Raw genomic sequence first — 24,258 nt, 5'->3', positions numbered from 1 at the left:
ACCTGTTAACCCCTGTTTTTGGGAAGTAACCCAGTGCTGGCCGCTGTTCGATGGGGGCTCTCCCTATACTTGTCTGCTGCGCCTGCGCGCTCCTTTTGTTCGCGGCCTCTTTCGAACGAACAAACTCTCTCTGTTAACCTCTGTAAACAAACAAGTCCCGACGCTGTCTGGCTTCTTGAACGTCTGACACATTTTTTTCAACGGCTCAGCATTTCATTTCAGTTCGCTTATCCGTTTATCCTCAGATGTGGATCGTTGTGTGGATTGCAGGGGCGGATTTTATGGTGGATTGTTATGTCGGGCCCAGTGTTATACGCATGCAATGTGGTTGCCGCCGTATGTGTCAGAAGTACGGATTCATTTCGAATACCTAGTACAGTGTTGCCCGTAATCTTTAATTGTAATTTTCTAATTAACTGCGCCGTTGATTGGAATGAAACTTGCACAGTTTTTGTCCTGGTGGCTTGGACTATCGAATAGCCACACTAAATGACATTTGATCGGTGCTGCTTTACAGTACCTATAAATGCTTTGTTCATTCGAAAATAACTTTCTGTACATAGAGATCACGCATGAATCCCTCCTATATGAACCCTCTTCCGGGTGTGTGCAAACCAGAGAGTCGAACCGAACCCGAACCGAAAACCGTTGTTTTTGGCCGAACCGGAACTGAACTGAACCGAAACAGCCGACGCCATCTTGGAGCTGAACCGGAACTGAACCGTTAAAAAAATACCGGTAACCGGTTGAAATAACGGTTCATACGAAACTAAGGGCGGAAACAAGAAAACAAGAGAATTGGCTGAGGCAGACCACAGTTAGGGACAACACAGACAAGTAAGCCTCAAACGTCTGGAAATGTTTGAATTGGTAAGGACGAAACTTTGCACATTGTGCATGAACACAAAACTACTTTTTCTTCTTTTATTAGCTTCGTAGCCTTAATGTTGCTTGCCGAAAAAGTCGTGCCGTGCAGGAATGCTCTAGATTTGCTGGAGTCGCGAAATATGTACAAATATAATAACTTAGAAGTGTTATGACTATTAACGTCTAGGACATGAATGTATATAGGGATTAGGGATCAACGACAGCTTTGAGTAGCATTCATAAAGTGACATACACAGCTATACATTGTGTCCACCCTAACTGCAGAACTGATCGTTGACACATATCGCGTGTGAGCTTACATAAGCCACTTACAAAGTAAAGGGTCAGCCACCCTCATGGTGGTCAGAATGAACAGCAACAACTTTATTTAAAGTTAAGAACATATCAAAGTTGGTTTTCTTTGTGCAATTGATATTAAAGACGTGAAAACAAATATACGTATCTACTGACATCGCATTTAAGAATCGCCAATGCGTGGAAAATGGGTCGATCTTCTCTGTTTGCACTTACTCTTGCCCGTGCTGTTTTTGTTTCATAGACACTTTACTCTACGGCGACATGTTTGCACTGCTGCGGTCAGTGATAACACGTTAACGCGCCTTTTACATAAAGACCCAGAGCTCAGAATGGCATCGTTCCAATTCAACAGAACTAAAAAACGTCAAACCATGGAGCCTGGGAGCTAAAACGAGCCAATCCAACTACCATGAAGCGTCGAAATAATGAAACGTCGTGTCATGAAGTAACGGCTACCGAATGTAGCGGCTGTCATGAAATGTCATGAAGCGTCGTTCTCTGCTTAACGTGTATTCGCGTCTACTGACTGGCAATCAATAATTTCAATGACTTAAAAGATTTAGGCTAAGGGAGCAGGCTTGGTTAATTGAGTTTTATATTCCTGCCGAGATTCTGTAAGCAACCCGGTGGGTTAATTAACTACAGCGACATGAGCTACGTGTCGCGGTAGTACCCGACACCGAACCCAAACTGGTAATTCATGGTTATGCTCCTATCGTAACCACTACTAATCATGTCTTTCATATCGCGCAAAATCTTTCAAAATATTGAACGACTGTTGACGCCTTCCGGTCCACTTCACGCACTATACCACACAAACGGAAGTGTGATTTAACATGCCTGTTGTGCTTTATGCCCACCCGTGGCCCCTGAACCGACTCGGGAACCGAACTGTTTGGAAAAAACCGGTTTGAACCATTATAGTTGCCCTCCGGAGCTGAACCGGAACTGAACCTTTATCGTCGAACCTAAACCTGAACCGAACCGACCCAAGCAGCACAGTGTACTGAAAGTCGAGTGCAATAGGGGTGGACGGTATGTGTCTTATCAATGTTCTTTAGCTTCATGAGTGCGTTCAAGGCCTTCCACCTACCCGTCCACCCCTATTGCACTCGACTTTCAGTACACTGTGCTGCCTGGGGATACACTACGGACACACGTAACGAAAAAAAAAATAATACAAAAAATAAAGACACGTTAGTTAGATCACCCGACTTCGGCCATCTGTCCCGAAGCCCTTGGTATAGAGACGGCAGCAAGCATTCTTGCCTCACTTGAATGACTTTTCTCGATTTTCCTTTCACCTGCAATCATTAGGAAGGCACTGGTATCAAGCACATTAGATTAGATTAGATCAAATTAGAAGTAGAAAAAAAATGGAAACCAGATGTTCCATGACACTTGATGTGTGAAAGCATTGGCTGATCTAAAAAATACTTCAGCACGTATGCACTTGAGGTAATTCGCCAGGGCACACAGCGCAGGGTTTTGATGCTGCTTTAGCCAGCTCCCCAGTACCTTATCAACACTAAAAGGTCGGTTGTGAAGTTTAGCAAATTTCTTCAGTAGCAAGGTTCTTCAGTGTTTGCCGACTAAAGTCGAAGTGTCGGCAGGTCAACAGCACATGCTCCGTGATCTCCACAGTTCCGCAAGTTGAACAGGTCGGTGATTCAACGGCACCTATCTTATGAAGGAATGCTGGATTGCCGGTCCAGCACTCAACTGCCAGCTTTGCGAGCCGTTACACAGTTTTTAAGGGACACCAAGCTGTTAGATGGGCTATGACCTGTCTGTGGCGTTCGTCGCCGCTTCGCGACATCTCCAGTGGGTGATGGTGGACGTGTCTGGAATTCCTTTCCTTAGGTGATCTGGGGTAGCCGGCCCTCGTGATGAGGGCTACAATCCCCATTTTTTTCTTTCTTTCAATCAATCAATCAATCAAGGAATGCTACTGCGAACGGAACGTTGAGTCGCAGGCGATGGATGACGGACTCTAACGGCCTTTGCATCTTCAATGGGAGGCAGTAGGTGCAGTTGGGGTCGATCCGCGCGAGGAACGAGTGATTAATGACATCATCGTATTAAGCACAGTTTACAGCATGTAGGGGGGGGGGGATATACATTTATTAAAAGGAAAGGTCTGCCAGACCAAGGTGCAAGGTGGCAGCATGTAGCCACGGATTACAGTTATATAGTACGTTTCATCAAGCTGTACTTCAGACTTGTTTGTAGCGAAGTAATTTTCCCAGCATTCAATGCATTCGTTGTTCTCGTCTCGTCTCGTGAATCTACGGTGCACTTCCCACTCAAAATCTTTCTTCGGCACTCGTCTTTTTGCACCCTTGTGCATAATGTACACTTTGATTTCCTTACTCTCCCATTCTCACCTCTCTTCCTACCACTCTTTTTCACGTTCTGCACTTGGCTTTTTCTGCCCATACCTGGTTGGGAGGAAAACTGGCTACTTGCAAGGATATTTATGTGCCACACCAACCTGCGCTCGTTTTCTTCACCCCGAACTCCGTAGGGTCCCTGAACGCCCTTTTTCAAATCCCCGCTTCTTATTCAACACCGTGGCGTTCCTTCTGGTATGCCGTATTGCACACTAGTTCTACGAACGTTCATCTTCTTGCGCTGTACCGCCTCTTCGACTTACCTTTAACGAACTTTCATTCAAAAGGCCTACAGTTGAAACAGAGTTATTTCGTTTTGTACTTCATCTGCATAGCCTGCAGCAGGAGAAAATTCGTTCATGATTCGATTTATCCTGAGTTAATAGCATTAAGAAGCACAGGTGTCGCTTCCCGAAAAACGTGAGGCCGTCTCTACCGCTGCAACGGCAGTGATGCTGAACCTATTCTGCCACTTTTAAAACGTCAGAATGCTCTTCAACTAGTGTCTACAATTCCCCAGGCAGCACGCAATATTAGTTCAACATTCAGTCTATCCCGGTTTCATTGAGCCGAAGGAGGCCCATTCAAGCCAATGAAGAACCAATAAATGGCAGTATTTTGGCTATATTGGTGTTATCTTTATACAAAACTGAACAAAGAAAGTGCGTCATGTTAGAAAATGACCAGAATACCACTGTTATTGGGGTAAGTTTGAAGCCATGTCGCCCGTATAATTACGTTCTGAAATTGCTCAATGAACGATGGCGCTTCATTGGCGTTACATTGGTCTGGCATCGAACCAAAGTGCCAATGCAGCCACCTTTCAACAAATGCACTTTCATTGGCACTTCATTGGTAATCCTAGGTGGAGCATCGCTGTACTTTAATATCCCCAAAATGCGTTATGTCAGGAAATATGTGTGTGGTCACGCGAAATATTCTGGCAACTGAAGTGACCGGACTACGTGGGTAGTACTTGTCTATTGCACGGAGGCCGGAACCCGAATGCTAGCTGCCCAGCAGCTGCTCACGAGACTCGCAAGTCTTCATTCTCAACATCGCTGCTGGTGGAACTGCAGCGCCACTACAATTTCCCCCCTTTTAAGAATATCCGTAGCGCTTCGGTTTACAACGCGTGCGCGTTGGATATCGAGCTGTGAAAGTCCTTAGAGGAGCAGCAGAGTTTTCTAGAGGAACTGCAGAGTCTGCTGTCGCTTGAACAGGAGACTGTTCGCTGTCGCCTTCAGTTCCAGTCGTCTCAGGAAACGGGAGAAGGAAGCCTTCAGAAGCGTTGTTTCCTGGAGACTGCAATGAAGCTCTGTCGTCTTGTGGAACATGTGGAAGCCATGTAGTCGTAAACTCTCGACGTTTTAAATGACCGTTGCGGACCCTATGTTCTTTGTCGAACTCGTCTTTCGCAACATAGATTGTGGAGCCATGCTTGTTGACGATTGTCCCAATTTTCCAATGGCCTTTTTTGATTGGGTCGAGCATCCACACTTTCTGGCCGATTACGAAGCTGCGATCGCGCGTTCGGACGTCGTGGTTCCTCTTCTGTCTAGCACGAGCTTTCCTAGATGACTCAGACGTGCTCAAGTCCTGAGCCTTCTCCGGATACACCAGATGCAGCACCGATCGGTAGTCTACCACCACGGAGAGGGACAAATCGCTGGCAGTAGATTTTTCGATGTCTTCAGCGGTTATTGGAAGGATAGACATGCTCTCGTCTTGGATGGCATCGATTCCTTCACAATGAACGCTGAAGATTTCCTCGAATTCTGCAACCGGGCCTTGCGGAAGACGAGATAGACCATCTGCATTAGCGATGTCTTTCGTTCCTTTGAATTCGATGTACAATTTGAATTCGATGGACAAGATTAAGTAAAAAAAAAAAAAAAATTCTTTTTTTGTTTTTACCTTTGGTGTTATTATTATTATTTTTTTTTTTTTTTCTAGAAATGGATGGAAACGTGTCACTTCCTCTTAGTAGTGTTGTCGACAACATATCTAAAAAATGTTTCAATCTTTTCCACGTCAATATACAGTCACTCAAAAATAAAGTTTCTGAGCTTGAAATTCTGTTTGACAATGTACAAGATATCTTCGACATCGTCATGTTTACGGAGACATGGGGTAGAAATCCCGAAGATACGTTTACTCTAGAGGGCTATGAAACCTTCTTTCTAAATCGTACAAATAAAAAGGGTGGAGGTGTGAGTATGCTGGTAAAGAACAACATTTCATGTACAATACTAAGTGAATACACTGTCATGTGCAATGATTTTGAGTTGTTAACGGTACGCTCGTCAAATCGCATCTTTAGTGTTTGTTATCGGCCTCCCGGAACGAGTACTGTAGAATTTTTTCGTTGCCTTGAGCAGCTTCTGTCATTTGTAATAGAGCAAAAATGTACATGCTATCTCGGAGGTGATTTTAACATAGACCTATTGCAAAATTCCTCCCATAGCCAGGACTTTCAGTCTATACTCGCTACTTATGGTTTTTCAAACACCATATCGTTGCCTACGCGCATAACAAGGTCAACATCGAGTCTGTTAGATTTGTTTCTTACAAATACTAATATTGTATCAAAGTCTGGGGTCATAGACACGTCCATAAGTGATCATCTTCCAATATTTCTTTCTCTTAAGTACAACGTTACGAGACAAAAAGAACACTACACTTTCCAATCGGTCAGTGAAGATAGTATTAGACGATTTGTTGACATCGTCGCGGGTACAGACTGGGACTTTGTTCTCAATACAGATCAACCTAATGAAGCCTACAGCTCTTTTTTCAAAAAGTTACTTGAGGTATACCACTCCTGCTTCCCTATGGCTACGAAAACATTGCGCAAAACCTATAGGAAGCCATGGATGACAACTAGTTTAATGAAAATTATACGAGAAAGAGACAAATTATATAAAATGTTTTTGAAAGATAGAACTGAAATCAATCACACTACATATAAGAATTTTAGGAATTACGCCACGGCGGCAATTAGACGTGCTAAGAAAGATTATTACGTGAGACTTTTCACTGACGAATCGAGAAGCAATATATGGAGTGTCATAAACAAACTGCGGGGAAATGGTACAGGTCATGGCTCCATCCACAGTGTTGTCCATGATAATACCATTTTAACAGGACAAGATATGGTTGAAGGCATAAACGCGTACTTTGCGAATCAATTTACACCATCTTATCAATCAACACCAACAAGAATGCATCCAGCACGTAGCAACTTACAGTCACTATTTTTCTCTCCGGTTGATGCTAATGAAGTGTCCTCAACTATTGTTTCTCTGAAAAAGAGCAAGAGCTTGGATGTTTTCAACATGCAAATAGCGCCAATAAAAAGCGTAGCGAGCCACATAGCACCCTGCTTATCGCACATTTTCAATCTCTGTTTCGAGCACGGAGTGTACCCAGCTGAAATGCAGATAGCCAAACTTTGTCTGATACATAAAGGGGGGGACACGCAGGTCATGTCCAACTACCGACCGATAAGCATTTTACCGGTACTGTCTAAGGTGTTTGAAAAAATAATATATATAAGAATGATCACTTTTGTTGATCGTCACTCTATTTTAACGCCAGCACAATATGGGTATCGAAAATTAAAATCTACTGAAACAGCGCTTTTAAAAGTGAAGGAAATAGTAGCAAAAGGAATTGAAAACAAGCAGTTCACACTAGGGATTATAGCCGATTATTCCAAAGCCTTCGACTCGATAGATCACACAATTTTACTAAGTAAGCTTTCTTCCTACGGCATACGCGGACTTCCTTTAATGCTGTTAACGTCATATCTTAGCTGTAGGCTACAGTGCGTAGTTATAAAAGACAAGAAGTCATCTTTTAAGCCCGTGAAATCCGGAGTTCCACAAGGCAGCTTGTTGGGCCCCCTTCTCTTTAACCTGTACGTAAATGATATTGTAGACGTGTGCTCAGAGACAAAGTTTGTAATGTATGCGGACGACACCAGCATGTTCTTCACGGGTAGGGACATCAGAGATGTTGTTGAGAAAGCTAATGCAGTACTTCTAAAGCTCTCTGAATGGTCAGATGCAAACCGTCTGCGGCTTAATCCAGCCAAAACCAAGGCAATCATTTTCAGATCTCGCAACCGAAGCTTCCAATTAACAAATGATATACTTTTATGTGGCGAAAAAGTTGAAGTAGTTGAAAAGGTTAAACTCCTAGGAGTGTATTTTACCGCCTTTTTAACTTGGGATGCTCACATTCAACATGTTCGGGCAAAGGCGTGCTCCAGTCTTGGACTAATATTTAAGTACAAATTCATCTTACCAGCCAACATTTTGACATTGTTATATCGTACGCTAATTGAACCGCATTTCAACTACTGTCTTCTTGTTTGGGGCACATCCTCGAAACACTCACTCTCCAAACTCTTACTGGTTCAGAAAAAATTCTTAAGGCTTTTAGAAAACTTACCTTATAGACATACAACGTTAGGCTTGTTCACAAAACATTATATACCAAAAATTCACAACTTGTATAACTACAGACTTGCTCTAGGATATAAGAAAGCCATTAGAGAAAATGACAACGAGTTTCTAGACATGGCAAATTTGAAACGCTTGAGCCACGTCTATAGCTACCGCAATCCTTGTAGATACTCCTTTCTTCAATGTAGGACTTCCTATGGCTTTCAAACTTTGCAGTACAATCTAAGTAAGCTGCTAAATACATTTGACAATGATCTTACCAAAATATCCAAGTGTGAATTGTTAGACTATTTTTGTGCATTAGAATAATGTTTTTTGGCCGCTTCTTTTCATGTTGAGCCGAATGCAGTACTTTCTGCTTCTTGCTTTACTCATTAAACTTTTTAGTTGCAGTGCGAAAACTTTTTGAGTTGATTAAGTAACGAGAGTGTATGTTACAAATCATTATACTTATCATGTTTGTATTCTCAAGTATTATCAGCGTCACGTATTGTACCTTCAGCTGTATATGCATTGTCTTTGCTGATGGCGGGTGACTGAGGCCTCTGTCAAGTCCCTTAGAGACTTTTTTGCCTCAGCCTCCCCTTCACTTGTTTTCTGTGAAGAAATAAATGAAATGAAATGAAATGAAATGAAATGAAATGTCGTAGGTGTAGCTCATCAAAATAAGTGCCCAGCGCTATAGACGACTCGCTGTTGACACTGGTATCCCTTTTCTTGACCCAAAAATGGTGGTCAAGGGCTTATGATCGGTGTAGAGGACAAATCTCCTTCCCCATAGGTATTGATGAAATTTTCTCACACCAAAGATGATGGCAAGTGCCTCTCGCTCTATCTGAGCGTACTTCGTCTCTGCTGACGCGAGTGTCTTTGATGCGTGAGCTACCGGTCTGTCTTTGCCATTGATACGCATACATAAGCATCAACTGCTAAGAAGATGGGCTTCTCCGGGTCGTAGTAACTCAGGACTTCCGCAGATGTCAACATCCTCTTCACCGTCTCGAAAGCTTCAACGCATGCGGATGACCACTTCCACGCCATACCTTGAGACTATTTTTTATTTGTACGGTTCACATGCTGCCAATTTTGAAATTATTCGAGTAACAAACTTCAAGCCAGGCACAAAAATAGCGGTTTCATGGGATGTGAAGCGGATAACGACAGTGGAAGCGGCAGTTAAAAAAAAACAATACTTTATAGGGATCAGTACTGCTGTTGTACGTTAGGCTCCTTGAAGGAGTTACAGATTCATTGTAAGTTGCAGAGGCCTATGCCCCGCACTGTTACAGGAGCCGTTACGCTCCCTGTTACTCCACGTGCGGGTTGTGTGTACACAATTTGCTAAATTTGCCAATGAATCTGGCTGTTCCCAGGAAGATTTATTTCATAAAATCCCGGTGGTCTTCGATTACGGCCGAATGGTCGCTTGGTTGCCCCTGATTGCCTATAATAAACGGTCGTCGGGGCAATGCCCTTTGGGGTGCTGTTCCCGGTGAAGTTTTTTTTTTCTTCACGATTCCGATTGCTCTGGTCCCCCTTTACATCCGCGGGGGGGGGGGGAGGCAAAGGGCAGCCGGTACTTCTTGGAGAAGGCCCCTTGATAACGCGATACGCCCCCGGGTGTGCAGTGCCTTTGAATGCGCGGCCTATAGAGCGGTTGTCGGGGCAGTATCCTTTGCCGTGCTTTCCCGGGAAGATTTTTTCTCTGATCCCAGTTGCCAGGTAGCCTGGAATGTTCTTTTTCTGAATCCCAGTTGCTTGCAGTACTGCTCCTGGAAGATTTCTTCCTAAAAATGTAAATGAAGGCTGCTTGGAGTACTGCTTTTCGAAAGATTTTTCCTAATCCCAATGAAGGCAGCTGAGGGATGTTCACGTATGTTTCCTGTGATGGGTAGCCCTGTGGGACTACCCTGATCCCAGAGCAAGCGGGATCTTACTTACGCGTATTGCAGCTGCGTCTGCGCGACGGGTCAGGCGCACGTGACCGGGCACAGGAGAGACAAAACATGACCATTGGTGCGGAGCCTGTTTTACATCTGTACCATCAGGCTGGGTATCCTGTATGAGGTTGGGACGGGACGACACCAAGAGGAGGAGGGACGCCTTGCTGTCGGCGAGTACGACCCATTTTCGAGGTGGCAAGTCAGCAATGTATTCCAGAGTGGTCAGGATGCCAAAGAATTCAGTCTCGGTGGACGACATGGGGTAGAGCAGTTTGTAGGCCTGTTCATGGTATGTATCAGTGAGATAAAAGCTGCGCCCGATGCGTCAGGCATTACGGAGGCATCAGTGAAGATTTGTCGGCGGTGATAGCCTGGGATTATAATAGCGAACTGTATTTTGGCTCGTGATTGGCCAGATATCTCAAAAAGTGGGTGGAGCCCTAGGTATACGCAGGTCTCATTAATGACAGACTCTCTTTTATATAAACGGCACTGATTCCGACGGTTCGGTATTACCTCTTGTTGTGTAGCTTTGCAATTATAACAAATAAGGCATATCTCCCCATGTCTGACGGACATCCATTTCCAGATGTGAACATTGGAATCTATTTGTGCGGCCACAGGAGAAAGTGTTCCCTCTGGGAAGTGTTGCACACGCTTCATACCCATACACGCCGGACGGTCCAGGAGTTTTAAGGAAAACCCTTTGGCTAGGGCTTTAGGAAGACCCCGGGCGCCACCGTTCAAGGCTTCTTAGTACGGATAAAACCTTGGGACTGGCGTTTGGGATCCGCGGTAGTGCGCGACTCACCAACACCGGTACAAGCCAGCATGCGGGGAATTCCAAGAATAAACGCATACGCGTTCTGTTTGCCATTTTATCAGTTGTCCGAGTGCTACGTAAGTGTTGTTCTATGCCATGAAGCACTGTGCCACAATTCATCACGAATGGCATTTGTATATCTGTGTCTTTCTTCACATATATTTCACGCGTCATCACCCGCTAGTACACTAATAGGGAAGCCACGTCTGTCTCTGTGTGTGTGTGTGTGTATGTGGGGGAAGGGGGCGTACGTTATGCCGCTTGGGGAATGTGCTGGTGGTAAAGTCTGTTACCTTACCCTTGTTCAAAGTAAGGCAGCGCGATTTTTGTAGCATCTATAAGCTACAGGCATAGGTGGGCATTTTGGTGAAACCTCACTCGCCCGCACATGCCCTCACTCGCCCTCACCCTCACCGCCCTCACGAGCACAGGCCCTCACTCGCCCTCACCCTCACGGCCGCATGGACACATGCCCTCACTCGTCCTCACCCTCACGGCCCTCACGGGCAATGCCCTCACTCGCCCTCACCCTCACGGCACTCGCAAACGAAAGCCCTCACCCATGAGGGTCTTACCCTCATAAGGTCTGCTGTAAGTGCACTCACGAGGTTGTGCCCCTCATGCGACCTCCTGTTAGAGCACTCATGAGGTCTGAGGGGCGCCAGGTCTCTGTGAGTGAAGTCACTGGTGAGGCCTGGGTTGTGTGAGGTCAGTATGAGGGCACTCAAAAATGAGGTCAAATGACGCATACCAGACGTGCGCAAATTAAATTATGAAGGCATTGATGATATGGTTCCAGCGACACAACTACCGGCTGTGTGCACTTTAAAGGGCTGGTGTGCCGGTTTTTAGCAATTTCGTCTACGTCTCGTTGGGAACACAGCAAAGCGTCCTGAGCTGACTCATTACTTGGTGATATGGTTCCAGTGACCCAACTACCGGCAGGGTGCAGTTTAAAGCGCTGGTGTACTGCTTTTAGCAACCAACTAATCCGTCAGCTCAGGACGCTTGGCTGTGTTGCCAGCGCGACGTAGACGAAATTGCTAAAAACGGGCACACCAGCCCTTTAAAGTGCACACTGCGCGTAGTTGGGTCGCTCGAACCATATCACCAACTAATCCGTCAGCTCAGAACGCTTGGCTGTGTTTCCAGCGCGACGTAGACGAAATTGCTAAAAACGAGCACGCCAGCCCTTTAAAGTGCGCACTGCGTGTAGTTGGGTCGCTGGAACCATATCACTAACTAATCCGTCAGCTCAGGACGCTTGGCTGTGCTCCCAGCGCGACGTAGACGAAATTGCTAAAAACGGGAACACCAGCCCTTTAAAGTGCACCCTGCCGGTAGATGGGTCACTGAAACCATATCACCAACTAATCCGTCAGCTCAGGACGCTTGGCTGTGTTGCCAGCGCGACGTAGACGAAATTGCTAAAAACGGGCACACCAGCCCTTTAAAGTGCACACTGCGCGTAGTTGGGTCGCTGGAACCATATCACCAACTAATCCGTCAGCTCAGAACGCTTGGCTGTGTTTCCAGCGCGACGTAGACGAAATTGCTAAAAACGAGCACACCAGCCCTTTAAAGTGCGCACTGCGTGTAGTTGGGTCGCTGGAACCATATCACTAACTAATCCGTCAGCTCAGGACGCTTGGCTGTGCTCCCAGCGCGACGTAGACGAAATTGCTAAAAACGGGAACACCAGCCCTTTAAAGTGCACCCTGCCGGTAGCTGGATCGCTGGAACCATATCAGTAGTGCCCTCACAATTTGCCCACGTCTCGTAAGCGTCATTTGACCTCATTTCTGAATGCACTCATTCTGACCTCACACCCCTCAGGCCTCACCAGTGACTTCACTCACACAGACCTGGCGGCCCTCAGACCTCATGAGTGCACTCACAGGAGGTCTCATGAGGGGCAAAACCTCATGAGTGCACTCACAGGAGACTTCGTGAGGGTAAGACCTCATGAGTGCATTCACAGGAGACCTCATGAGGGTAAGAACCTCATGAGTGCACTCACGGATGGCCTGATCGTGGGCTTGCCCTCACTCACCCTCACCTCAAAGGCGTGAGGTGAGGGTGAGGGGCGCTCATGAGGGCCCTCATGAGTGAGTTCGCCCAGCTATGGCTACAGGTATAGCCCGTCGCAGTGTTTAAAAAGTACTTAGGTGACCTCCTTTTTTTTCGTGGCTGCGGCGTGTTCTGTAACGAATAAAGTGAGATACTGGGAGAAAACACATTCCTCGGTAGCTCAGTCGGTAACGTGGTGGCTTGCTAAGCTCAAGATTCGATACCGACCGAATGCGACCGATTCGATGCAGTCCTAGCCTGTGGCACGTGCGACATGTCACCACGCTAGGCAGACAAACCTTACTTGTAACGTCACGGTACCGTTACTTGGGAAAGAACAACGGGCGCAGGTGACCCGCAACGCGGGCACAGGGCCTCTGTTCCCCAAACCTTTAAAAAAAATCCTTCACTCTTGGAAAGTGCGTATCGGAGAATGAGGAAACTGTCGTGACGGAGCCTGTTCCCCTGGCATGTGACTCAAGCCAAAGGCAACACGTGAGCTGAGAAAAAAACAAACACCGAGCATAAAAATGCATGGGAGTAGTTGCACCACTCCCCTGCAGAGTCCGACACACCCCCAGGGACGAAATTCTGGGTAAACTTCCAGCCTGACAGAGACAGGATATAGAGCCACGTTAAACCTCACCTCATTCTTCTTTTACGGAAAAAGCAAATTTTGAGATCAAAACTTCATAAGCGCAGACCAAATGTGTTCAACCGGCGTAACACAATAGACCTCTCACTATTTGTAAACAAATGACGTCATAGTCAGTGGCGTCGGAACTATTTTTCCACTGGGGGAGCGGGAAAAAAAATGCTGCCATAAAGATAATCATCATCATCATCATCATCATTTGTTTTCCTTAAGGGATCATGCAGGCAATACAGGGGTGGTACACAAATTGAAAACCTGCTCCAGGCAAATTACGACATGTGGATACTTGTACAGCAGACCTCAACTATTGCAGAAGTAATGTGCATTAATATGTCTGAGAAGATAATGTTAATGTAATTACAAACATAATTTACATATCTTTTATACATATTTTACAAACAAGGAAAGATAAACGAACTCTATTAGGCGCGAGAACGCGGGCTTTTTGTGCGGACTTTTTCCAGTCATCCTTTCATGTGAACCTTTTTGGAATGGGGTAGGGTCCTGCACTCAACGCAGGGAAACATCCCACATCATCATCATTCATTCATCTATGTTGTTGTTGTTGTTTTTCCAGTCAAGGATATTTGTGTCCGGTAAACTTGTTGCCGATGCGGCAGCCCCAACAACTGAAGACGCAACAGAAGGAACATGAAATGCATGTCTACATGGGAGCCGCAGCACGGAACGCAGATTCCCTTACCAATAGTCTCACAGCACGACTTTAAGACGCCAATTGCAACGAAAATCTGGAACTATATTCTGCAGAGCTGGAAGCGAATATCGTCTGATCCTCAATCCTTTTGCCTTCTGCGATTAAACCAGGCTTTCCTGGCGCAGTCTGGGGCTCAGCAAGAGCCTACAGGTGCCTGTCGCGGGCTGGGTTGGTACGATACTGAGTAAACTCTGGAGCTCCGTGCTAATCAAGATTCGGACTCGGCGACTGAAGCGGATTACGGGTAGTGGCCTCGCATGAATACACGGCTTCCGTTTACGCTAGAAAAATCTTCACTGATCACTGAAATTTCATACAGGCTGTCCAACAAATTACCTAAAGACACTCTAAGCTCAAGAAACTTAAAATCAAACTCTCCACACAGGCTTCTCGACAAGACGCACCAAAGTGAGCTGTGTTCCTCACAATCAAAATCGCCATAAGACTACCCGGCAAATTGCACAAAACTGAACTTTGCTTCTTAAAATCACAATCGCCAGACTACCCAAGTTGTACAAATCCTTACACTCAAAAGTGCCACACAGGCTACCTAACTAAACAATTTTTACATGTCTCGTCAACTTCACTTAGCTGTAGGGGTGGGGAAGTCCAAAGATTCTTTGAAGAGGCCTGAGACGTCTTCTTGTCGGCGGGGTGTTTTCAGGCATCTTCCGTGACGTCACAGCGTGGCACACAACACTTGCACACGTCACAAAATAATCTAACTGCACTGTGCAGCAACCTGCACTTGACACTTCAGACTGATCGTCGAGCCATATACCGCTACTATTGCCGCCGCCACTATTCCCAAACTTCCCCGGCGGGAAAACCGCTGCTATCGCCCTCGCGTTTACATTCTTCCGTCTTCCAGACCAACCACGTGGCGAATCTCTCAAGCCCATCCAACAATCCCTTATAAAACCTCATTAAACGGGACAACCGCAAGTCACTCCACGGAACATCCCTCTTTTCTTGTGCAGGAAAGAGTCACGACGCCAGTGTCACAAAACCAGACTATGGCCGCTTTACGTAAAAAAAAAAACCAATAATTTACTTTCTTTCCACATGTCAGGGTGCAAAGACAATTCGCAGGTCTCGGGGGCGAAAAGATTCTGGGCGAAAACACGTGGCATCGGGTCACCATAGACGGTCCAAACGACCCGAAAATGCCATGCCTGGTCCCTGGCCTAGGGGGTCGAGAACTACCTGGAGGACGCACACTCAGACTATCCGTCCAACGCGTCTGACAAAACATCTAGAAGCAATAAGTCTGGGGATCCTGAAACTGTCATGGCCAACTGAACCAGTTCCTGTTGCAACAACTCTTCTCTAACGTAACTCGCAATTAAAGGACGGCGGAAGCGAAATTTGTCAATTGCAAAAAAAGGGGCCGAACAAGGTGTAAATATTACGTAGAATTATGATGCCACTAGTATTTTGCGAGTACGCTGTACGGATTTGCATATTTTTGACGATTACGGGCGCGCTGGGCCGCCCACCCGACACGATCGCCCATGGAGCGCGCCCGCTGCCGCAAAGCATTGCGGGAAAATCTGTGGAGCGCATGACGTCAAATATCTCTCGAGCTCCATGTGCGGCTGCCCGATGAACGGGTTAAACACAGCGAATTTCGAATAATGCCTGAAGATGTTCGATTCGGAGATCTCGTGGAAGTCTGAAGGCGATATATCCTATGAGAGATGGGTTCGTACATGCTTCTTCGTCTCCGTTTTTTCCCCGTAGCGGGAATCAGACGTACGCCGAAACGCCAAGTGGAGGTAAATATTTGTGCCTTCCGTTTTTGTGAAAATACAGAAGGGGCCGCTCCTTCTTTCAGCCTGATGTACCTCGTTGACAAGTCAAGGCTAATGAGCACCTCTGGATTTGTTTGAACCATTCGTTAACAATATGTGTACGCACTACTTGTCTTGTTTGACCTGTCTGCAAGTAGGCATAGACGAGACATTCGCGGCGAGAATAAGATTCCTGTCTTTCGGAAACAATTGAAATATGACAGTCATAAAAAAACTCAGACATCGGCAGAATTTGAGCGTCTCATCTCTCGATTGCCAGTCGAGCGCCAATGGCCGATGCGGTCACGGAAACAACCACAGAGTGGTAGAGCGTGTTTGTTCTGAAACACATCCTGGCCGAACGCAAGGTAAGACAGCTAGTAATGTAAGCAGCAAGACTCTCACTCCTAGAGGGAATGAGATCACCTTCCTTCGGATGGATTTTGGAGGCCAGCCTTGCTAGTGTTGTCTTTGTAATAAACGTCACTCGATGTTTGACGCTGTGTTTGTGATGTCTATCCGTGCGTCGTTCGTGCAAGGAACACTATGTCCTCCGGTTGCCGAAAGGAAGTTGGCAACATGCTGAAGCACAGCCAGGAAAGACTTCAGAAGCATGTACAATTTTTCTTGTCGCGAAAATCAACCTCCGATCGCAAAACAACCGCGAAATGAAAGTCAGGAACTCCAACAGGGGAGACAACGTGCGTCACTTCCGTGGTCTGCTACGGCGGCGCGGCGACGCTCGCCAGGGGCTCAGAGTGCTCCGCGGCCGAATTTTATATCGCGATTGTGGCGGCATTTCAACTAATATACGTAAATCTAACTCGGATTCCGGATTGTTTTGGTACACATCGCAATATGAGGCAAACAGCTTTGCAGCCTATTTTCGCTTCCGTTGTCCTTTAAACGAAAATTCGCACTGGAACTTGTCGACCTGTGGCAGTGCCCTTTGACTGGGGGAGCCGTGCTACGTCATCTGTAAATTAGGGGGAGCCGTCGCTCCCCTTGCTCCCCCTGTTCCGGCGCCCCTGGTCATAGTGTTCGACAACGCCAACAATTTTGTAGTGTTGAACTACGATCGAAGCTAAGGGCGAACAAGGTCGCGCCCGAGAGTCACGGTCTTGAGGGGACTACGATGGTCCCTGGAAGGGACGCGACCTTCGGTCCTACGTTTCTTATAATATGAGGCAGCGAACAAGTGCCCATTCGTGGAACCCAGACCTCCGCTTCCGATTTGTTTCGGTTTCAGTCTGTCTATCAACGTCACGATGGCGTTTCTCGGGTAGAGGTCCATACTATGCGGGGTGTACAATAAAACTCCCCTGCCACCAAGAGGCGCCCGTTTGCTTTCGAGAAGTCGTAAAGCGTAAAGGTCACGATGCCGCTAAATTTGCATTTTCACATGGTCTTCCGTGTTCTTGTTTTTTTTTTTTTTTCAAGTTTTTCTGCGATCACTATAATCACACTTTGCTTTGTCTTCTCTGTTTTCGAATATTTCTCGTTCGGATCACACTCGAACTCGCACACCGAACGCAAAACTACAATTTCCGGTCTGGGATCCGGACAGGTGGCAATCCTGTACTCTAAACGATAGTGCCCCCGCGAATGATATTGTTGCAGGCACATGTCCCCTGTATAGATAGAGGTACGGTGGCTGCATGTACTTGTAAAACGTGTGTACATCAAGAGGAAAATATCACTGAAGGTTATGTTTGCCTTCGCCACAGAGGACGGTGAACCATGCTGGAATGTGCCTGTTCTTTTCGACGGGTCCCCCTCATCTCGTTGTGCAGTAGGCCTTGTCTGTAAGGGTGGCGTCTGTGTTGAGAGTTACCATGAAGGTGAGTTGTGACACAATTTCACTCCCTAACCTGTGCTGTAGCCCTGCACTCACAGCGAACCGTCCAACCGCAGCAATTGCGGCTACGGCCTATTTTTTGCAGTGTAAATACATATCATACATATGTTGCATGTTTCGTATCGTAACATATGCTTATGGGCCCCGCCAAAATCTTTATTACTGTACTTTCCATAAATCTTTGCATACGTTTATGGCACATGGAAAACCGAGAAAACAGAAACGACGTCTGCGCCGCGTTTTTTCCCGTGTACCCACGAGCGGGATTTTTCCTTTTTTAGCGTGGAGTTTGAATTATAGTCTCTCGTTACGGTGGCACCATTAGTCCCGGGCTTCATTGTTCTCCCGATACTTTATGAACCGAAGCTTTCTCTTGCGCGAGTCTTTTAAACTCATTGGATGTTGGAATGAAAAGGTTTAAAAGAGGAGGACATCCTGACAGGAGAGAGAGAATAGAGACAGCGGCGGGTCCTATACAGCCAGCTACTCAAACTCTAACCGCGCTTTCCCCAGACGTACCACAGCTTCACCCTTCCCAAAAGCTTTTTACTGCTCATGAGAGGCAGAAAATACGTCGAACCGGCGAGGAGATGTAACCTCAGGACGACAGCCGCCGACATTTCGAGAGGGTGTCACATAAGTTAACGTGACGTTCGCAGTGTCGAGGGAAGGCAGATGGCGGTCTCATGTGCAAAAGGGAACGTCATTAAGAATAGGCGTATAAAATTTGGTAGATCAGCCACCGCGATATTGCATTTTAGCGACGCATGCGATGTTCTTCTACGTCACGGAAACATTCACCCGCGTCCAGTTTTTTTTTTTTTTTTTTTTTTTTGCAAGTTTCGCATAGTGAGAGCTAGAGGTGTCAAATTTTAATATTTAACCGGGGAACAAATGATCTGTCGTTTGACGCAATCCCCGTGGCTGTGACACCAGGGACGCAAAGTATTTTATGAACGCTACATAAGGCCACCTGGCGCAGACAATAACTGAATAGTGCCGATGGCAGCCAAATATACAGAACCCTACCGATTTCCAATCGATGCACAAAGCTTTGTAGGGTCGATCACTAAGTCAGAAATCCCAGTTTATCGCATTTGGGGTTTTTTTTTTTTTGTTCCGTTCAGCACACAGACGCTGGCGCAAAAGTTATGTACAGTCTTCGTCAGACTTAACTCTAACGCACGAGCCCGTGCATGTCCTGCGCAGACGCATGCGCCCGGGAGCGCTGGCCGTTGGATTTGAGACCACGTCGTACCCCGCATGCAGTGCAGCCGATGGTGAGCGTGAGCGCACGAATAGGAGCCCGATCATGGGTGCAAAAACCGCCCATCCAAGCATGATGTACCGCTGTCGTGGGGCGCTGTACGTCTTAATGTAGACCCGGACCTATATCTCAAACCCAGACGTTAACGCTCCGTGTCACCGGCTCCTATGCAGGCCATGCACTCGGTTACTGTTACGGTTAAGACTGACGGCGACTGTATATACGCTCAAACCTGGCGCGCCAGAGCAACTAGCTTTCTTCATAGCCTTCCACAACCCATACAATGTTTATCAATATTTTCTAGGTCACAGTTTTGACATGTGTGAAGCAAAACGGCGACGCCGTCTGCTGTTGCAAACAGAAGGTTTGATCTCACAGGAGGCGTGGATACCGGAGTGCGATCCTCTAGGAAATTACATCGCCAAACAGTGCAAGCGACACAAGTAAGTTGAAATGAAAGTTCTCCTCGCATTGCGGACAGATGAACTTGTAGGAAGTATTTCTATGTGTGTGCTGCCGCTGCGAAACCTTGGAACTGACACACGACACCTTTGAACTTCTAATCACATGAACGTGTATTATATGCATTCCGTCGTCTTGATTCATATTCACGTGTTCGACAAATGTAGTTTTTTTTCTACAACCGTTTGAATAGAGTGGTAATTCAATACAATAATAAACATTCTCCTCTAATTCTGCTGACAAGTCGATTTGATCCATTACCATGCTGCCATGTACAACGTCCGACCTTGTTTTCCTTATGTCCAACATAGAATATAACGAAGTTGAGAGTCGTATAGACTTAAACACTGTTCTTTTATGTACATTCGAGTTGTTTGTTAGTTCATGCATGTTTAGCTCAAGGCGACATGATACGTGACGCTAACAGTCGAAATACATGTTGAACAGTGGAACACGCGATGCCGCAAGAACGCTGCAGAGGATATCACTGTGCACTTTCATTACACAACATCCGCCCGTCAGTGTCGAAAAGTGCACTGGGCGCATGCGACATGTTGCTGACGCCGACACAAATAAAATTTTCGAAAGACTTGTTAATGCAGACCGAGTTATTGGCTGACACCGTTACTTTGCGGGGTAGAACATAGTGGCAGTTGGTGCAGTGAAGAAGCTTGCAGGGACATTTTCTGATAAATGCCACGGCGCTGGATCTAGAAACATTTAAGAGCGGTTTCACGAACGCTGGTTAACTTTGAACCGAGATAGACGATCGCTAAAAAATGAAAAGGGTTCAATTCAAGTTGATGGACCGCTGATCTCGGTTCAAATGTTAATCGGGGTTGGTGAAACCGGTACTTACTCTCACATAATTTACTCCTATCGATGTATACAATGTTGAGACATTATTGTCTGTCTGTTAGCATGTTGTCAACTGTAGTTACTACATATTCATAAAAAACTAATTACTAATAACTAAAACTAAGGGAGGACCGTTGACGTTTCCTTGAAACGTGCGGCTATGGTCATTGTAGTAATAGTGAAGTACAGGGAATACAGGGCCATCCTCCAAGCTGACCTTTAATATTTTACAGAAAAAACACTCTCAAGCTAAATTTTTTAAAGTCTTCTTTTTTAAAGTTTTCAAAGTTTAAGCTCAAGTCCTTGAACTTCATAATATTGAATCTTTCTCGTTAAGATATGGTGTTCTATGGCCGGTCAAAATAATGCTAAATGAAGAAACACAAAATAACTAAAACTGTCAGTGAGTGTATGGGAAGCCACTCCATTGAAGTGGTGCGTGCATATACAGAATGTACTGCGAGAACAACGATGTTGGTGGTGGTGATGGCGATAGGGCTTGCCGTTGTCGGCCTCACGTATGTGGGCAACGTCACGGGCCGACTTCTAAGGGAACTGTGCCGATGTTGAATGCGTGTAGAATGGCTAAATATCTAACGTATGACACAAATACGCTCTCATTGCAGATGCGTCTGCGTGGACGATGCGGGACGCACAATTTTCGGACAAGCACCGTTGGAAATGGCTGAGAACATGACGTGCGGTATGACAAGTATATATTTCACTGCTTTACGTGCTTCAACAGCTAGGGCGCTGATAAACATGCACTAAACACTCCCGAAATATACATGCAACTATATGCACTAAATCTCTTCTAAACATGCAGTAAAAAAGACAATAACATTCCCGCTGTGCGCAGGAGCAGCGTCAGCCGGGGTAAACCATAACCGAAGCAGGCGACGGAGCACTGTCCCTCAAAGTTCCCATGCTGCTTTGCGCCGCGCGCTTGGTGGCGCGCGCATCTTTGTAAAATCGTCTATTGCGTTCGACTTGTATTAAAGAAGCAGTTTGAAACAATGTAGTGTTCAGCGTCTAGAGGGGCGAACGCCGTCGTTCTTCGCAGCTGTGGCGAAGTACAGCCCGTCGGCCGTGCACGTGCAACGGTACACTCTGACGTAGCCTTGCGCGCCGCTGCTAGACAAGGTCCCGAAGTCTGGCATTTGTGGATAATGTGCGCTTTACATACATCTCCTTTTTTTTTAATTAACAAATCCGCCCTCCCATTTCACGCAGTGGAGCAGACAGTGTGTCGGCTCAAAAGTTCCCCCACCGACACGATGAAAATAATTTGACTCCGGGGTGACTTTTGCAAAGGGGACCTAAAGTTCGAGGTGCAACAGCGTCAAAACACAACACTGAGAAGGAGACACCACAGAACGGTGTGGCTTCTCCACCTATCTGGTATCTCCTGATGGCGATGTGATAAAGAAAAACGGGGACGTGAGTCACGACGAAGTCTTACTGGCTACCCCAGGAACCACAGGACGAAACGTTCTGTGATGTCTCCTTCTCCGTGTTGTGTTTTGGCGCTGTTGCGCCTCGAAGTATGTACCAATCAGCCAGAGTTGTTCGTAACTCGTTTCCCAGTAACCAGCTACTTTTTTCGTAACGAAGTAACGACCTAGCTACTTTTGCAAAAATTGTAACTAATAACGTATTCAATTACAACAATCGGTAACTCGTTACTCACGTTACTCGTTCCTTTCCTTCGTTTACGCCCGACTTTATCCCGTATTTTCTCTCCCACTTCCACACTTGTGGGCTTAAGTGAGGATCACTTGTTGGATTATAAGATGACACAGATGATAATCACGTCAGTGTGACCTGGGTTCGACGAGACGTTAATGGTGAAGGCGGCAAAAGGTGACGGGAATGTAGTGTTTTAGTGTCTTTTTGCCTTCCCAAACCAAAATGACTCATAGCATCCTACACGTCGTATTCGAATTTGAAGAAACGTGCTCAGGTAAGCGTCTCCAATATTTTTGTTAGCTGTAGCAGTTCCCGTATCAAGGATTATACATGCATATTATATTATTACAATTATTATTACGATTATACACTGCTTTTCATGAATCAATCGAATACCTGGTGCAGCCAATGCCGTGCAGAGGTGGGCAAAACTCCTCACGGTCTTTGCCCTCACCTCAATTTTCCTGGACGGAGCTTTGTCCTCACCTCACCTCAACTACTTTTCGGAGAAGTTCCCTCACCTCACCTCAAAAAAAATTCAGAGATTTTTCCTCGCCTGCCCTCACCTCAAATAATTTTTCAGAAAATTTTCCTCGCCTCACCTCACCTCAAAACATTATCCGAAAAATTTCCTCACCTCACCTCACCTCAGCCTTTCCTGAAAAAATCTTTCCTCACCTCACCTCAGCCTTGCATAAAAAATTTCCCTCACCTCACCTCACCTCAAATTCCGTGAGGTGAGGGGGTTCAAGGCGCCCTCACCTCACTTGCAGTTAGGAGGGTGCCCCTCCCTGCTCAAGGTCGACGCTTCTCACTTTTTTAAATGACGAAAGTACGCAGCGTAAAGCAAGTATCGAGACTAAAGCATCAGGTCCCGACTCTCTGCTTCAGCGGTAGATTGTGACTGTAGGTGTTTGTGGCGCAAGCGCAACAAAGGCCAGAAAGCGCCACGACTGCGGTGAGTACCTGATGAATGGCGATGATAGCTAAAATTATTTACGGATCATGTCCTACGCATTATATCATGGCCGCTCGCCATCAGCTAGTGGGATGGCAGGTGCATTGCTAATTGTCTCGTTCACCGCCTTCGCATGGCATCCGATAGGTTGAGCGCTACAGTGGTGGTCGAATCGAAGCGCAGCTTTGTGAATCATAATCGTATGAGTGTCACGTCATCAGTGCACCCAATGTCGTGCCCCCTACTTTTTGTGAGATGTGCAGCCAGAGCCTCTAGACCCATCGTCAGGACTCAGGACCAGCCAATAAGCAGCGATTATTGATAGTGAAGTGCAACGGCTCGCGTCGTTTGGTTTACAACAGTCACTGAAAAAACAAATAAAGTAAAGAAGACAGCCCTAACAACTACCTTTTGCCAACTTGCCTCATATCACCTAAAAATTTTCGGACGAATTTTCCCTTTTCTTCTCTCGACACACGAAAAAAAGTCCTCACCTCACATGAAAAAGGAATCCTCACCTCAGAAAATTTTAACAAAATTTCCCTCACCTCACCTCAAAAATTTTTCAGAAAATGTATCTCATCCCACCTCACCTCAGGCTTTCTGGAGAAAAAATTCCCTCACCTCACCTCACCTCAAAACGTTTTTCAGAAAATTTTCCTCACCTCACCTCACCTCAAAATTATTTCAGAAAATTTTACTCACCTCACCTCACCTCAGTCTTTCCCAAGGAAAATGTCCCTCACCTCACCTCACCTCAGCGTCTTCTAGGAAGATTTTTCCTCACCTCACCTCACCTCAACCATTGCTCCAAAAGATGCTCCTCACCTCACCTCAAATTCCGTGAGGTGAGGGTGAGGTGAGGGTGAGGGAGCCCTCAACCTCACAAGCCCTCGCGAGGGTGCCCACCTCTGATGCCGTGTAGTGAGGAGGTAGCCCAAGAACTTTGGCTGATTTGGTGATTAACAACGGCGGGGGGTCGGGGTATTTCTGTTTTTAATATGCTGATTATTAAAAAAGAAAGGAAAGGTTGGCCATGCAAAAAGCCAGCTTATACAACGGCTTATAGACGTTGGTGTAGCGCTTATCAGTTCACATAAACGCACAATCACGCTCA

At 46.2% G+C, this 24,258-nt stretch overlaps 1 protein-coding gene across 1 annotated transcript in view; it reads left to right on the top strand.

Annotated features, from left to right (window-relative positions):
* The window catches only part of LOC135385774 (uncharacterized), a 47,315-nt gene that overhangs the window by 10,692 nt on the left and 12,365 nt on the right, over positions 1–24,258 (top strand). Inside the window, exons 2-4 of the mRNA XM_064615287.1 lie at positions 17,777–17,890; positions 19,479–19,617; positions 21,121–21,197. Coding sequence (XP_064471357.1) covers positions 17,777–17,890; positions 19,479–19,617; positions 21,121–21,197 — 330 coding nt within the window. The remainder of the gene's footprint in view (positions 1–17,776; positions 17,891–19,478; positions 19,618–21,120; positions 21,198–24,258) is intronic.

Source organism: Ornithodoros turicata, chromosome 2 (assembly GCF_037126465.1).
Source record: "Ornithodoros turicata isolate Travis chromosome 2, ASM3712646v1, whole genome shotgun sequence".
NCBI classification, from domain to species: domain Eukaryota; kingdom Metazoa; phylum Arthropoda; class Arachnida; order Ixodida; family Argasidae; genus Ornithodoros; species Ornithodoros turicata.
The sequence above is the reverse complement of the archived record's forward strand: the minus strand, read 5'-3'. Positions and strand labels throughout refer to the sequence as shown.